The 15,301-nt window shown below is 38.1% G+C and overlaps 5 protein-coding genes across 11 annotated transcripts; 2 read left to right on the top strand and 3 right to left on the bottom strand.

The window, feature by feature from the left end:
* Positions 1–88: 88 nt before the first annotated feature.
* Positions 89–2,099, bottom strand: LOC116932359 (protein cereblon). The gene is made up of 8 exons (XM_032940151.2): positions 2,032–2,099; positions 1,899–1,971; positions 1,611–1,768; positions 1,349–1,548; positions 1,122–1,289; positions 612–1,035; positions 360–553; positions 89–294 (listed from the first exon to the last, which is right to left on the bottom strand). Exons 2-8 carry the CDS (start codon positions 1,927–1,929, stop codon positions 126–128), a joined length of 1,344 nt encoding a protein of 447 aa, XP_032796042.2. The 5' UTR covers positions 1,930–1,971; positions 2,032–2,099; the 3' UTR covers positions 89–125.
* A 72-nt stretch (positions 2,100–2,171) lies between these two features.
* On the top strand, positions 2,172–3,788 carry LOC116932363. 2 transcript variants are annotated; one of them, XM_032940159.2, is made up of 3 exons: positions 2,172–2,534; positions 2,594–2,891; positions 3,252–3,788. In XM_032940159.2, exons 1-3 carry the CDS (start codon positions 2,406–2,408, stop codon positions 3,689–3,691), a joined length of 867 nt encoding a protein of 288 aa, XP_032796050.2. In that variant the 5' UTR covers positions 2,172–2,405; the 3' UTR covers positions 3,692–3,788. The 2 variants fall into 2 exon arrangements, with proteins under 2 accessions (XP_032796050.2, XP_045036053.1); XM_045180118.1 differs by having other exon boundaries at positions 2,173–2,534; positions 3,308–3,445.
* A 104-nt stretch (positions 3,789–3,892) lies between these two features.
* LOC116932357 (DNA mismatch repair protein Msh3) lies at positions 3,893–8,195 on the bottom strand. 5 transcript variants are annotated; one of them, XM_032940145.2, is made up of 15 exons: positions 7,909–8,195; positions 7,031–7,835; positions 6,662–6,965; positions 6,532–6,577; positions 6,323–6,438; positions 6,095–6,257; positions 5,775–6,027; positions 5,658–5,701; positions 5,437–5,573; positions 5,147–5,374; positions 4,806–5,087; positions 4,545–4,731; positions 4,360–4,483; positions 4,129–4,303; positions 3,893–4,068 (listed from the first exon to the last, which is right to left on the bottom strand). In XM_032940145.2, the coding sequence occupies exons 1-15, from the start codon at positions 8,050–8,052 to the stop codon at positions 4,017–4,019; spliced, it is 3,060 nt and encodes a 1,019-aa protein (XP_032796036.2). In that variant the 5' UTR covers positions 8,053–8,195; the 3' UTR covers positions 3,893–4,016. The 5 variants fall into 5 exon arrangements, with proteins under 5 accessions (XP_032796036.2, XP_032796037.2, XP_032796038.2 ...); XM_032940146.2 differs by having other exon boundaries at positions 4,129–4,300; XM_032940147.2 differs by having other exon boundaries at positions 7,037–7,835.
* Positions 8,196–8,207: 12 nt separating this feature from the next.
* On the top strand, positions 8,208–9,485 carry LOC116932365 (leucine-rich melanocyte differentiation-associated protein). Of its 2 annotated transcripts, none has more exons than XM_032940161.2 (6): positions 8,208–8,320; positions 8,383–8,616; positions 8,680–8,819; positions 8,894–9,023; positions 9,112–9,190; positions 9,298–9,485. In XM_032940161.2, the coding sequence occupies exons 1-6, from the start codon at positions 8,285–8,287 to the stop codon at positions 9,375–9,377; spliced, it is 699 nt and encodes a 232-aa protein (XP_032796052.1). In that variant the 5' UTR covers positions 8,208–8,284; the 3' UTR covers positions 9,378–9,485. The 2 variants fall into 2 exon arrangements, with proteins under 2 accessions (XP_032796052.1, XP_032796053.1); XM_032940162.2 differs by having other exon boundaries at positions 9,099–9,190.
* A 275-nt stretch (positions 9,486–9,760) lies between these two features.
* Positions 9,761–14,859, bottom strand: LOC116932298 (opsin, ultraviolet-sensitive). The gene is made up of 4 exons (XM_032940064.2): positions 14,438–14,859; positions 12,267–12,397; positions 11,263–11,763; positions 9,761–10,878 (listed from the first exon to the last, which is right to left on the bottom strand). The coding sequence occupies exons 1-4, from the start codon at positions 14,707–14,709 to the stop codon at positions 10,130–10,132; spliced, it is 1,653 nt and encodes a 550-aa protein (XP_032795955.2). The 5' UTR covers positions 14,710–14,859; the 3' UTR covers positions 9,761–10,129.
* Positions 14,860–15,301: the final 442 nt, after the last annotated feature.

Genomic DNA, 15,301 nt, shown 5'->3' with positions numbered 1-15,301 from the left:
ACAGTGCATTAGCTGGATAATTCTTAATGTATCCAAAATTAAAGAAGCAGCGACATCATTAGAGACGAAAGAGTTTCTTTCCTTTTCCTCTTTTTTTTTTTTTTTTTTTTTTTTTTTTTCTTGATTTACACGACAACAACAAATTCGCTTTCGTCATTCGCTTTCAGTCTTGGCTTAAGAGATCTTCGGCATAATCCCCAAAAGCTTGCTGGCTGCAAGTGACGATCGTTTGCAGTAAACAGCCAGCCCATGTGACTGTGACAATAGGAGCACTCGACGATTGACCACGCGTAACTATATAGATAATCCATGATGGTATAGATATATATTGTACTGACAACATGGAAACTCTTGATTACCCAGGGAACCAGCTGAATTCAGTTGATGGTGGTGTAGTGACAGACAAGCCATCGACGCGATGAACAGTAACAGTTTCGTGGACATGTCCAAAAGGATTCACGTAGACGCCCTGCGGACCCTCTTTTGACATGGCAAAAACATCCGTTTGGCGAGCAACGGCATAATCGCACTCTCGACAACACAGAAATTCACACTGAAAGAAATAAAATTATATTAACAAACGAAACGAGCAACTGTTTTTATAATCTTACTCGTTGAAGGACTGAAAGTTCTGCCCGCAATCTCTGGTTAGGATTATTAATACTCAGGAGCTGAAGTCTGAGGTCATCGTCCAGTGGTAAATTTTGAATAACCCAATACGAAAGATCAATTGGATTTCTAGGGACGATTGACCCGGATCCGACATCGACAAAAATCGATGTTCTCAGCTCGAGAAGCACGCGCTGTGCTACAAATTGAAGATCATACGAACGATGAACCCATGAAGGCCAGATGGAATAGGGTATTTTATACTGCAAGTCATAGATTCGTTTTTTGGATAGCAAGGACGCAATAGAAATATTCGACGAGGTTGCCGGAGACAGTCGATGTTTATCTATGCTGTACGAACGGCAGCAATATAGCGAGTCAGACACTTCCATTTCGGGTAGAATCTGTACCCGTGCAATGATAATTCTGAAAGGAGGGAACATTTATAAAATGTTTATGAAACTGTTTCAAAACATAAATTAATTATTATGGCACAATGAATGCTAACAGACCCATCGATTTGCCTTCGAGCTTGAATAACTTTTATACGTTGACGTATCCTGGCTTTTATTCTGAAGCCGAAACCCGATTCAAAACCCTCTGCCTCTTCTCCATATTCATAGATTTCGGCTGTCGCTCCAATCTTGTACTTTGCATTATTTATGTGTGGCTCAAATGGCCTACCAATATGTTACTTAATTCTTTTTTTGAAAATGAACTTTACTTTGTATTTACTCACCTGAAAGACAGTATGCCAAAAATGTGGTTGCCTTCAATTACCTGTCTCATCATTGCTATAATATGAGGATGTGATATTGTTAAGGGAAGGATCTGTCCTGGAACACATATCAATCCATCTTGGACTACTACAGGCATTTCAACAATGCTATCTTCATCTAGGAGAGTTCTTCCTCTAACTTCTTCCATGGCGCCTAGATACTATAAATTATGAGAAAATTACAAAGGTAATCTGGTTTCAATTAATTGTTTCCTTAGCTTACAAGATGATCACCGACTAGGTTTTCACCTTCAGCGTTATCCTCCTCTGGCACTGGAATATCATCAATGTTGTTTATTTGTTCATCTTCAGACAATTCAGAAGAATCATCTTCATGATCAGAAATATCATGGTATGATAGTGATCCGCTACTATCATCCCCTAGGTTATTCAGAAAACAAAATTATTTTTGCCGTAATTTTCAAAAACGTAAGTATTAAATGGCTATGCAAAGTGTTGCAAAGTCCAATCCAATATTATTATGTCTTAATAAAAAATGCTGAATTTTTACCATCACCAAGTTCAATTTGGTTATTTTCCATTTTACTAATCCTGTACAGATTTTATAGAGCAAACCTCTTCTTCTGTAAATGCAAACAATGTGTAAGAGTATTATTTGCAATCATAGCATTTAAGAATACCACCTCTTTGACGACGACAGTAACAAATTAACAATAACGACCAATGGGTTTTGCCTGTATTTCTTTTACATGTTGTTGACGAATTTTTACGCCATCTGTTGAACGATAATGTTACGTTTTAATTCATAATAATGGCCTTTTGTCCTTGTTTTGAATGTTTCAACTTTTGAATAAAGCTAACACTTTTGACGGTCAAAGTTTCTAAGGACTATGAATTTCGGGTTTGTAACAAACGGAGAAAATCGTGTAACAAAATAGAGGTTTAATTTGATTTTGAGTTATGCAACTGGAATTCCCTAAAAAACGCGAAAAATAAGATAACGAAAGATCAAAATTTTTGCACTAAATAGCCTAACTAGGAACGTGAACCTGACCAAATGTTCAACATGGGAATTTTGACAAAAAGCTCAGATGAGCTTGTGGTAGAGGATCTGAGTCGTGAGATGTACTCCATTGGAAACAACTTCTGTAAAGAAAATTTACCACTCGGGGCAAAAGTTCAATTGGTAGGATGTTTCAGAAACCCAATTTAACTTATAGCTTTAAACTTTTTTAATTCCTCCAGCAAGCTTTTTTACACACCGCAAGCTTTAAGAAAACACAAATATCATATCAAGAAAAATGGCTGAGCCAAATATCAGTCAACTCTGCTGTTGATGCCTTTGGATTTGGATTGGCAAAATTAAATCAAAAGGTTGATAAGCTTTCAAACAAGGAGTTAATATTTGTTCTACATGCTATTCTGGAGACAAGTGTTGATTACCCAGGAAAATCTCAACATACTGAGCAGGTTCTGGACAACATTTTTCTATTGGATGATGCCTCCAGTATTCTAACCAAGATCCTTATGATGCCAGATTCTGGTAAGAAAGTATTTATAAATTTTTTCCTCCCAGTATCTAGCTGAGTCAGCAAATCATATTTTATAATTTTCTGGGATACTTTCCTGAACCCATATTCAAGTTTGTCTTGATCTTTTAATTAAGTAAGTTGATAAATGGCTGTATTAGATCATGCTATATACTGGGAGTTGTTCTTGTATTTCCAAGAATTTATATACTACTAGAGTAAACTGCTTGCTGGCTCAAATATTGTAATATGAACGTAGCTTGTATAAGGGAATCGATATACTAACAAAGAAACTCTCATACGCGAAAATTCTTTCTCCTTATTTGATTATTTATCCGTACAGCTTGTATGTTTTAAATAATATATTTGTATAGGACGTATTGATCTAAAAACAGCTACCCTTGAACGTATATTTGCGTACCATTCAAAGGTATTGGACACCTACTGTGAAAGATTGAACACAAAATTGGAGAAAGGTCTAGTTGAATCATGGATGGTTAAAGCATGTTCTGAGAGCCCTCAGCTATACGAAACCATCTGTAGAAAATTGAAGCAAAAATATCCTGCTAACCTTCCCAAATTTGTAGAAAACATTTGTGAACATGTACATGTCTTGCCATATCCTAGTCATGAACAGTCTTGTGTAATACTTTGCATGATTACTCCCAAAGTGGTTTTTTCGCCCTTGAAGGAGTTGCATTATTCAAAACTGATAGACGAGTTGCTTCGTCTCTGGTGTACTCGTCCCGAATCGATTTTCAAAATGATTACTCATTTTCCCTTGCATAATTCAGTGTCTGTCAGAAAGTTGTAACAACAATGTCAATGCCAAAAGACTATGCATCCACCTGATGTCATCTGCTCTAATCACGTAACAGTCAACAATGAACAAATAAATTGTAGTAACTAGACTGCCAGGACGGTTTGCCTTTGGGCAATGTTTTTCGCTTTATATATAGTTTCATTTTTGCAGCCATTCATGCCGAAAGAAAAGGTAAATGAAGGAAGGTGAAGGTGATGACAAAGAAACATTCTGTGTTATTTGTTCGTATAGTTTACGTATCAATATTAGGATAAATCAAGCTCAACAGCAACGATGGGAAAACAGATGGGACAAACAATAAGGAATGGTTGAAAATTTACTCACTATTATTTCTGTAAAAGATGTTTTTCAGTTCAGCTACCTGACACCTATTAAATAGAATGATGAAAGTAAATTAACCTTTAAGGAAAATTTGTTGCATAAGCTACCGTTGAGATTCCGCGTTACTAAAAAACGATTCTGACTTAAATTTAGCCCTAGCAGTAATGCTCGACTGAAAGCCGGCAAGACGAGCAACATTTAAACCAAAACTTTTAGGGCAGGTTCCGAGAGTCAACGTATACAAGAAGACCAGTTCTTGGTTATCGCCGTCACGTTTTTCTACTTAAAATAGCGTTAAATGAATGGCCATTTCAGTAAATGGTACTTCATTAGTTTACCATTATCTGCAGCCGCATCTTCCAGCAAATACCCCATATGATAATTGGCCACGTTGTTTGGGGTGTCGCTTTGTAACTGGACAACTGCTGGGTAGTGCGTTACAAAAAGCGTTAGACACTTTACCTGTAAAACAATGCGCATATAAACAAATATTGCAATTAAATCTATGGAAAGATTAACATACCTCTTCCACCAAATATTTAAGAGTTGCAAACGCTATGGCACTGCCGTCATGGGTTCCTGTTCCTCGACCCAATTCATCGATGATAACCAAAGAGCGTGTTGTACAACGACGGAGAATGGCAGACGTTTCCATCATCTCCATAAAAAACGTGCTTCTGCCTGCATATATTTCGTCATGCAACCCCATTCTAGGTTATCAGAAATGATAAGAGAAGCAATGCAGCAGAAAACTTGAAGTATAGAAATTTAAGTGCCATCTTACCTGATAAAAATTGATTTGAAAATACTGAGACTTGCCTGTTTGGCTGGAACAAAGGAACCAACTTGAGCCAGGACAACTATGATTCCCACTTGTAAGAGTAGACAGGATTTTCCACCCATGTTTGGTCCGGTGATGATCATGCAACGAACGCCGTCACTGTTGAGTTTTGTGTCATTTGCAACATATTCAGCAATTGAGGAAGTTTGCTGGATAAGGCGGCTCAAAATTGCGTGGCGTCCTTGTGAAATATCAAGTACCCCGGCTTCTTCCACGAACGTCGGTCTGTACAGCAAACTTTGAAGTTAAAATTTAACAAATCATAATTTCAATGAGCATCGAACCTAGTGTAATTCTCTGATTTTGCCACTTCAGCGAGAGCTATTAAGCAATCTAACGTGGCAATAGCTGTGTTAGCTTTTTTGAAAACTGTGTGAGACGTGGTGGCCACTTGACGTTGAAATCGAAGCCACGCGTCATCCGCAGCAATTTTTAACAACTCTCTGAAGCAACATAGTTCTCCAAAAAGCTGCTGGACTTCAGGACTGCGAAATCGGCAACATTGCTTCGTCCTATTAAAATACAGACGATATATCTAATAGAAACATACTCATATACTTCGTTTACTACTAACGCGCTAATTTTAATCCATGTTGCAGGAACTGCTCGAACCAAGGCATTTTTCACTTCAATTAAATATTCATCTCCTGATACGGTTACATAATTCATCGCCAGTATACCGATTGTTTTGCAAATAGACGGTTTCAATGCCTGAATGATACCAATGCGAGTATAAAAATTACGAGAAAAATATGATTTCCCGAGTGCCTTTGTACGATAATTGATGTAACTTACATGAAGTTGGCTTTCAGTTTGATCAATCTTCTCCATTAGCACAGCTGAAAAATGTAAAGAGTTAAATAAATAAGCACACGATAAACAGACAGATAATGGGCATAACAAATTAATTACCCACTTGCGGATAGTCATCGGTACGATTGAATAATCGAGTTTTTTCCTTTGAAGTTACAGCGACTTCATTCAATTGCTCGGCATAGAGATGTACTGTTGCTAGTGAAGTTATAACTGTCTCTAACAAGAGTTTCAATGACGAAGGGGAAGTTTCCTGGTAATGAGATTGGAGTTGGGTGGACAAAATCTTGATTTGCTCCCAAGATTTGCAAAGAGCAAAGAACTCTTCCGGCTTCGACCTTGTGTGAAGAACCTATTTCATATTATTCGTGCATCTTTTAAATTGCAGGAATTACTCTGTAACAAATAATTGACTGTACTGCAGTTAGTTGCTTTTCCAAATCTGGTAGAGTTTTAAGCAACTTTTTTAACGGTGCTATCTCGGGGTCGTCACAATGCGTAACAAACCATTCCACTGCTTCTAATCTTGATTCAATGGAAGCACGCTTAGCCAGAGGACGTAACAGCCAAGAACGTAAAAGCCTAAAAAAGTTGAGGAAATTTATTCTAAATTCCAAGAAAAGTAGAGAATGCTGCTTTATCCGTACCTGGCCCCAAATTTTGTCCTAGTTCGATTAACAATATGAAACACTGAACCCGCAAGTCGGGGACCAGCTTCATTTGTCAAGGGGACCAGATTTAAATTTCGCACACAATTTCCATCCTAGGGTTAAAATGATTGGATTTTCAGATTTAAATACCTACTGCGAATTCTTACTTGTAGATAAAATACAAATTAAATCTAGAAGAAATTTACCATTTGTAAAACATCGTCTCGAAAAGCTTCGTAGGGCTTCACGTTCCTATCAAATATATCAAATGTAAAGGATGGTTAGTTACACCAACAATTAGCAGAGGAAATAAATGATTGGTGTTTCTTCACTTACTTAATGGCGCTTACTAACTGCTCCAACTTAAATTCTTTCAAGTGGTTGTAGGCCATTGCAAGGCAGCACACAATGACAGGGGGGAGCTCTTTCAATTTGTCCACCATTTCTGCATCATCGCAATAAACTTTTAAAAGCAGTTCCGAGGCGCAGGTCCAATCAAGACGTGACGTAAATTCTGTGCGAATGCAGTCTCCGCTAGACAATTTGTGAGTGGAAAATTGACGAATCAAGTTAAGCGTTTGATCAGAGACGCATCGGTCGGGCAGCACTATCTCAGATGGCTGAAGATGCGTCAAAGTACCTAAAATAACGTGAGTATTAGAAAATAAAGCATTGCAGTTAAAAAAATAAATTTAAAAAAATTACAAGTACTTTCCAAGCTACTCCGAACACAATCATCTTGATAATGATCGAAAACGACTGTACTATCCTGCGTGAAAAACGCTAAAATTCCCATTTGAGCTACTGTTCCATCTGTTTTGGCATATGCTTCAGCCAGGAAAACCATACAGAGCGGAATGTCTACACTCAGAGTGTCAACGACACCATCACAATCATCGTCACTGATAAATGTGGCTTTAGTGTAGACCATATCCAATTTTCTTTTGAAAGGCGCATGCTTTGAATCGCCAATCGCCTTTAAAGCGGCGGTTTCTTTTTGACGAACGATTCCAACTTTGCATCCATGTGCGACTAACTTCTTAACATGAACTAAAAGGCGATGGAGAGGAAAACTGCAACTAAGAAAATTGTTTTTCTTATATGCCACCATGTTCAATATGGTCCCAGCTCTATCAGCATCTTCTCCAAATAACTGGAATTTGTAACCACATTCAACCACAAGCAGAAGTTCAGGATGCTCCTCCTTTAGAGCAACAATTTGTTGTTCCAGAGGAGTCAATTTCAGACTGCATTTGTCATGATTTGACGAGCTAGTGCTGATGGTTGCTGGCATACTCTGATGATTGGAACGCATAGTGGCTGTTAGCCATGAAGATGGGGTTTCTGTTTCTATTTTTTCACTTGTCTCTTCATCTGAGTTACTGTTCTCTGAATGAACAAATTTTCGAAGTTTTAGTATACCACTAGAAGGTCCACTTGGATTGCTTCTTTCTGCAATTGCATCACACAGTTCATTTTGTAAGATGCTAATACCAAATGGAATGTCAACCTATATCAATAGGGAACATAATTTTGGTTATGAATGTATGTACATAACAGCCTTTTAAAAAAAAATGTATAACCTTCATGGGCTTTGAAAGTTTGCCAGTATTTTCCTCCGTCACCACATTATTCATCAAATCAGTCCTAGGAGTGGCGACGTGGAAAAACTTTGATATTTTCACTTGTTGATTCTTTACGGTAGACTTAGCTCTTTGTCGCTTCATTTTCTTACCATCCACCTAATTTTGTTTACAACCTATAAAGATCAAGCAAAATGCACGTAAAGTGGATAACAGAAAAAATAATCGACAATCGGACAATCGAGTTCAAAGCGGTTCAAACTTCTTCTTTTCGTCTGTTACTGAGTCGTCCATAAAAGTCGTCTGCTTATTTCAAAGGTCATTTCTGAATGCAACAGTCCAAGGTCAGCCGTAGCCGAGAACGGAGCAAAGAAAAATGGAAGGTATATTTTACACTCTGACTGAAACCGAGGTATGTATGGAAATTTCCTTAGAATGTCGTTTTAGTAATAAAATGTGATTTTTCTTCTCAAGCTGAAATGTTCTGGTCAAAAATTGAGAAAGTTACCAACAGCCACAGACCATGAAGGACTAGATATTGGTCAAATAAAATACATGGATCTGAGCTATAACAAAATTTCAACATTGGATGGCTTAGAATCATTTACTTCCTTAGAAACATTGATCCTTGATTGCAACCGTATCACTGATGACATTGAATTTCCATGTTGTAAATCTCTGACTACAATTTCATTAAATAAAAACCAAGTAATTTTATTTATGAATAACTTTCATGTATGAAGAATATAAAATTTAATGAGTAATAAGTAGATCTCCGATTTGGATCATTTGCTTGGAAACTTAAAGAAATGTGCCCCAAGACTTCGTTTCCTGAGTCTACTTGGAAACTCTGCTTGCCCACATCAACTAATGGGTTTAGACTATGATGATAATGATTATCATCGTTACAGGTAAATTTGTACATAGATACCTTTTTATGAATTTTTGTGCAGTGATACATCAACTAAAAACATTTTTTTACTAGATGTTATGTCATTTACTGCTTGCCAAGTTTAAAATTTTTAGATTCCACCACTGTTACCAGAGAGGAAAGGGAAGAAGCAATTTTGAGGGGGAAATACCTCAAAACTGTAAAACCCTTGTCATTAAAAACAGTAAGTAATTATCCAGGTAGGCACTGGAATCATGTTAAGAAACTGTTCTCGCCACTGGAAGTTGTTACATTTGAGCTTATTTTCATAGCAAGCCAAACCGATGAGACAAGACCGAAAAGACTTTGTCCCCCTGCCACCTGCAAAGTTAAACATAGCTCTACACAAAGGTAACACTAGATCTTTTTTAAGCAAAATAACTTTTTAAATAGCAGATGATTTCTGAAACAAACAAACTAATTTCATGTTGTATACCTGGCGATGAATAAACGCTTAGGTATTTATGGAGCTTGCAGGTATCGCTACACTGGGAAAAACTCCGAAGGAAACCGTTTTATCCGTAACCATGACCTTTAAACTCACAAAAGTAATTATAAGATAAGATGTTGTTGTTTTCTTCTCCGGAATTTTAATTGTAGTGTTTTAAACTTTGACGATAATGCAACAATACACACTTCTACTTAGTGCAGTGGTTGATCATAGTAGTTTTCGACCAGTATTTTAACAGCCAAGGTTTGGTGTCCTACGACTCGAACAATTTTTTTGTTGTTGTACATCTGTATATACTTGACGAAAAGAATAGTTTTAAAAAATGAAAATTTTCCACATTCCTGTGAGTTTTCGAGTCCCGATGCAATTGGAATTGCTGGGGTCTGTGCATCTAGAAAATAGCCCATATTATTGTGTTTTTTTAACGTTAGATATTTAGCAGTGGTCGATAAACGGCAGAAAAGTGACAGTTTCAGTAAACTAGTAGTTTATTTCAGTCTATTACGTACTCATAGTAAAATCAAACACGTACTAGGGCCACTTCCATTAACAAAGGCCATTTACATTCTTAACGTCCAAAAGTAAATGTAGATGTAAATCCCAAATACAAAATAGTAAACATATTAGCACAGCTTTCGATAAAAACTATGTGATGTGTAAAATTAAACAATGTCCTATAAAATAAGTACACATGGCATACTAAATTCCATCAAGACGGCATCGATTCTACACTTCGACTGTGCACATTTAGACGCTTTTGACAAACTGTAAATGTACAATGGAATGAATCTTCAAATTCCTTTTCATGCTCTTTACTCTTTTCTTTGCTGTAGCACCTGTTAGAGCTGTGTGGACATTGAAGATGATATAGCACTAGCGAGATGGTGATTAGTTGTCGAATGGATGTGAACCAAACTGGTGGAAACCTCATTTTCAAACGTACAACTTGTCTCATCGGTGCCTGACAAAAGACGTCGGAGTCGTCCAAAATGCCAATCTTGATTACAATCAATCATGTCAGTGATAATATCTGCCGATTCTAATCCTTCAATGTTGAAGGAACGGTTTGCTTCACTGGATAACTCGCTGGTAATGTTATTTTTATTGTCCTTTCCATCATTGATGCTACAGTCTCCTCTGACTGCGTCGCTTGACAATCCGACCTGTTGGCCTCTGTGTAATCGACGAGAGGAAGAAAGCGGGCCAGCAATCCGTCCGTGATGCAGGTTGCTATGGTAAAATTGCTGCCTAGTGGCTCTGGCCGATCCGCTCATCTTCCACTCAGGGATATCTGAATTGAAAGAGACACCTCGTCGTCCAGCAGATTGGAGGAAACAGTTGTACATACGGTAAATGATTTCTTGACGGATTTTGGGATGGTTTAGCGAATAAATAAAAGGATCAACGCAGGCGGCCGTCTTAGCAAACAGAGCGGGCAACATTGAACTGAAGGGAGTCAAGAGATGACTCTGACCTGAAATTCCTAACAAAGCAATGAGAGAATACGGAGTCCAAGCTATAATCCAGCTGATGACCAAACCGGCAACAATTTTGGCGATTGCTAGTTCGACATTCGGTTGGTTGATACCTGTTTCACAAATGACACCAACAATAAAGATCACTAAATGCTCTTGATTAATTTGAAAAAAGAAAAACAGGTATGCGGAACATAATCACTTTTCTATGTCACGTGTAGACTTTCATTTGATTGTTTTTGCGAACGCAACGGACTGTGCCATACAGGTCCAGAGTTTTACTAATAGGATAAACCACTTGACATGACAGCAAATGAAACCCAAATCGCATTCCGTGTCGTGCAAATGAATCATATATTTCAAGCGAGTCGAAGCTGCCAGTCTTCTCAAAGCATCGTGCGGTTTCCGTGACGACCGAACAGGGTCCTCAATCACGAATTAGAGCTTAGCTCCGTTATGAAAGACACAAGGCAATCCTTAATTATTAGTACGAGTACCTCTAAGTCGATTATCGATTTTTTTCTCACGAGCTGTGGTGGGGGTGGAGTTGGCAATGGGTGAAGGTGACCGCCGATGTCGCTGTTTTTCAACGCCAAGTTCAGACGGCCCTCGTGTGACATTTTGACGGACGTAGTAGACCGCACGGATGATTGCTGCATAGCAGAAAATGATGGCCGCCAATGGACACACCCAGGCGGCGATGAAGAAAATCAGGATAAAAACACGGGTTCCAATGTCGTCCGACAGATAATCAAAGCTACAACTGGTCAAATAGCCCTCCGGCACGTACTTTCCGGCACCCAAAAACGGCAGCGATGCGAACGTTGCCGAATAAAACCATATAAGTCCGATGGTTACGTACGACCACGAACGAGTTGGTTTCTTGCCTAACTCTAATGGTCGGCTGATGACAAGATAGCGATCGACCGCTACAGCAGCCAATGTCAATATGGTCGAAGTCCCGGAAAAACCGCTTAGGAAGCCGTAAGCTTTACAACCTGAAAATATGTATATTTACAACTGTTTAAAAAATAGATGTAAACAAAATAAGAAAGGCCATTGCCCCCTTTACCTATCGTGAGAAAGCGCTATTCTATTCTTGACTCTCCATAATAATAAAATTTATTTTACTGAATACGTGGAACATGGGCTACACTGTTATTAACTCAATATGACGGGACGACCTCATCTTCCGACGAATAAGAAAATAAAAGCCACAAAAGCGTTTCCACAGAAAAGCCAATGATAAACAGCCATGTTCTAGTATACTTCAACTTTCATCTTTTTTCTCGTTATGCCCACGCGTGTATCGGATTAAGATTCTATCGGTTAGATTACACATAGAACCCTATAGCGTTACCTGAAATAAAACAGGTGCGCTTGTAAACTACTAACACGTGCGTCAGCGTATGTGTATAACTATAAAGCAAAGTAGCTTTTATTGAAACAGGCTGTCCATCCGCAATGCTTTGCGCATGGGTTAGAAATAATCAAATCTTACCAAAGCCACCGATTGCTGGTCCTTGAAGAAAGCTGTTGTAAATGAAGATTGGAATCATGAGTATGATCAACAGGTCACTGAAGGCTAGGTTAACCAGCAGAATATTGGCTGGCGTGAGCAATTTCCTGGAGCTGCGATAAATAAAAACAATTGTTGGTTTAAAGTCATCAATTGTGTAGTTCAGCAAGAATAGGTGGCGAACATAATTTTTGGGTATGCCATTCGTTAAACATGAGACGCCAATCGATAGATTTCTTTATAAGCATTACTATATAACAAGGTTAGCGATTGATGTTGTTGTGTCTATATAGTATTGTTGTGTGTTTATAGTTTTTAACAGGTAGCCTAGCAATAAGCGGCACAATTAAAACGAAAAGAATCCAGCAAAGGAGGAAGTCACCATGATAACAACACAGCTATACCGGTACACACAATTAAACTGCTGCTCTTATTTGATATAGTCAACATTGTTATCCTGTCGATGCTGCTGAAAAGAGCGAAAATGGCTCTATTATAGGCCTACGGTTTAATAGCGATGCATTTAATTAACTTGAGACGTAATGTGCAAATTTCTGTGTTGCAAAAACAGGGAGCAATTTTTGGTAAACCTCCTTTACATTGATGATTTGCGATTATAAGAAAAGTTCCAGTGTCTCTTGCACTTGGAGTTATACCAGCTTTTTACCATTTCTCGTGATTGAATACGCTCGCATCAGCAAACAAGCTTATAGTTAGCCTACTTAATCCCCTGTCTTTATTCTCTACTAGTGGTAATGCTCATAGCATTCATTTAACAGAGAAATGAATGAAACTTTACTGTAAAGACAGCGGAATGAAATATTTGTTTTTAAACAGTGCAAATAGATTTGCAAAGCTGCGCATTATAGTGAACGAATCGCATATACAAAACTGAATGAATGGAAAAACTGTAAACAAATGTGAATAGTCGATAGTCATCGAACAGCAAGGAACGAGTGCACGACAATTAACGATCCAACGGAGGACACAAAAGAAGTAGAGGCAACAATAGAATGGCGAATGAATAGGTGAAGAAAACAAGAGTAAATATCCGAAAAGTAGAGTTCAGCCTTTTTGAACTCTGTAGGCTAATTGTGAATATTCTTGTATTTGACGTCGTAAAACACGAAGCAACGATTGTTTGTCGAGTTCCTCCCCCATGTTAAACGAATAATTCAAAGCAATCTGTGTATTATACACGACAAGAAATGGGGGACATCTCCTATGTAATGGATTTTTGAGCGGGTTGGGGAGTGGCTAACGAGATTAATTTACGCTGCGATATGAATGCTTTTAATATAGAAGCAATATAAAATAAAATTTAAGAAGCTTAAAACTGGTGAGAAAATGAATTGTTTTTCTTGTTAACCGTCCTTGGGATCATTACGGTGGTGTAAATTAGACTGAGGTTTTGTGTTAGCATTTCTGACAAAATATGCTGTCATGCGAGACATCCTAAATAATATAAGAGGACGTATCAGGTATGCCTAATTCTCTGATGATGGATATTAAAGCTTTGTATGGGCTACTCGCTGTTTCCATATAGACCTATATAAACAACGCAGAATCCATATAGCATATACTATACTATAGTTATGATCAATCATTAAGAAAACATTACGTTCCAATCACGCGTTCTGCATTCTTCTTACATTGCGTAAGTTGCAATATATACCTTTCTATACTTTCCGGCTTTATTGTCACGAACCAATCATAATATGCCTCTGTCCATATAGATCACCAAAAGAAGAGTCTTTCAAGTATTGAAATAAAACAGGTACTCATTTGGAAATATGTTGTATCGATTCTATTGTTTCAAAGAAACTGCAGCGTGAATAATCACAGACAGCAGTACATTCGTTGAACTGTAAAGTCTCAACTAGAAAAGAAAGAAGCCGGAGGGGTCGTTGGGAACATTCGCCAGTACGAAACTTGCTGAGCTGCTTGACGCTTATATACTTTTCATTTAAAGCACATTCATATTTAATAGCAATCTCTCTTGATACTTCTCTATTAGCCCTCTCAGAACATAAATGTTTCATGTGCTTTTGATGATAACAGATATATATTCATAAAAACTTGAAATGCAACACACAGGATAAAAAAAAATTGAATCTTATTGTCAGATGTTTGATAAGAGCCATACATTATACCTTAAGAGTATGTAGACGATGGCAATGTTGCTGACGAGACCAATGACGAAGACAACAGCATAAATAATAGCGAGCATAAAATGAGCCGCCGGTCTGGCCGGTTTGAATTGCAACCAGTGGCAGTTAATATCCATCAGATCAGCGTCGTCGAAGAAGCCGTTCGACTTCCACGCATCGACAGGATAAAGAACAACAAATTGTTTACGAAGCAGATCGCAAGCCAACGTTCCATCCATCGTTTCGCGATTTAACACGTCCGTTTGGTTCAACATGTTGGCCAAGTGTTTCGAAATCTGATTTTTATTCTCCGATCAGAAGATCAACACAAAGTTAAACGAGAACGAACTTGAGTCTACAAGAATGGGCCAATCGATGATGAGGAAAGGAATGAAACAGGAGAGAACAGAGAAAGTGTAGAGCCACTGTTAGCCAAGTCTATTGTCACACTGAGGTCAATTGAACGGAAGCGAACCCTTTTAAATATGGACAAGTGTCTTCGCGAAAGATAGACCTAGTTGCATTGATAATGGGTGCTCGTGGGAGTCACGGTGACGAGCTGATGGCTGTTGAATGTACCGCACGCGCTTTCGATCGACGCATCTTTCTATCACGCCCATCGTCTTCCAGTTGCCTATAGGGTTGCCACTTTTGCGTCTTACTCTTTTCATTCCGTTCCTTTATTTTTGCCTTTTCAAGCCCTTTCTCAGACTTTGTTTTGCATAGGCCATGCAAAGAGTCCACCTTCTTCATCGAAAATCATATATTCTACATCGACCGTGTACGGAAGAAAAAAGATAAAATGTCTTTGTAATCGAAGGATCTCATCAGTGATAACTCATTTTTCGAAAACAAACAAATAAAACA

The sequence above is a fragment of the Daphnia magna genome, linkage group LG10 (assembly GCF_020631705.1).
Source record: "Daphnia magna isolate NIES linkage group LG10, ASM2063170v1.1, whole genome shotgun sequence".
NCBI lineage: Eukaryota > Metazoa > Arthropoda > Branchiopoda > Diplostraca > Daphniidae > Daphnia > Daphnia magna.
This window is presented reverse-complemented; position numbering and strand designations above follow the sequence as displayed.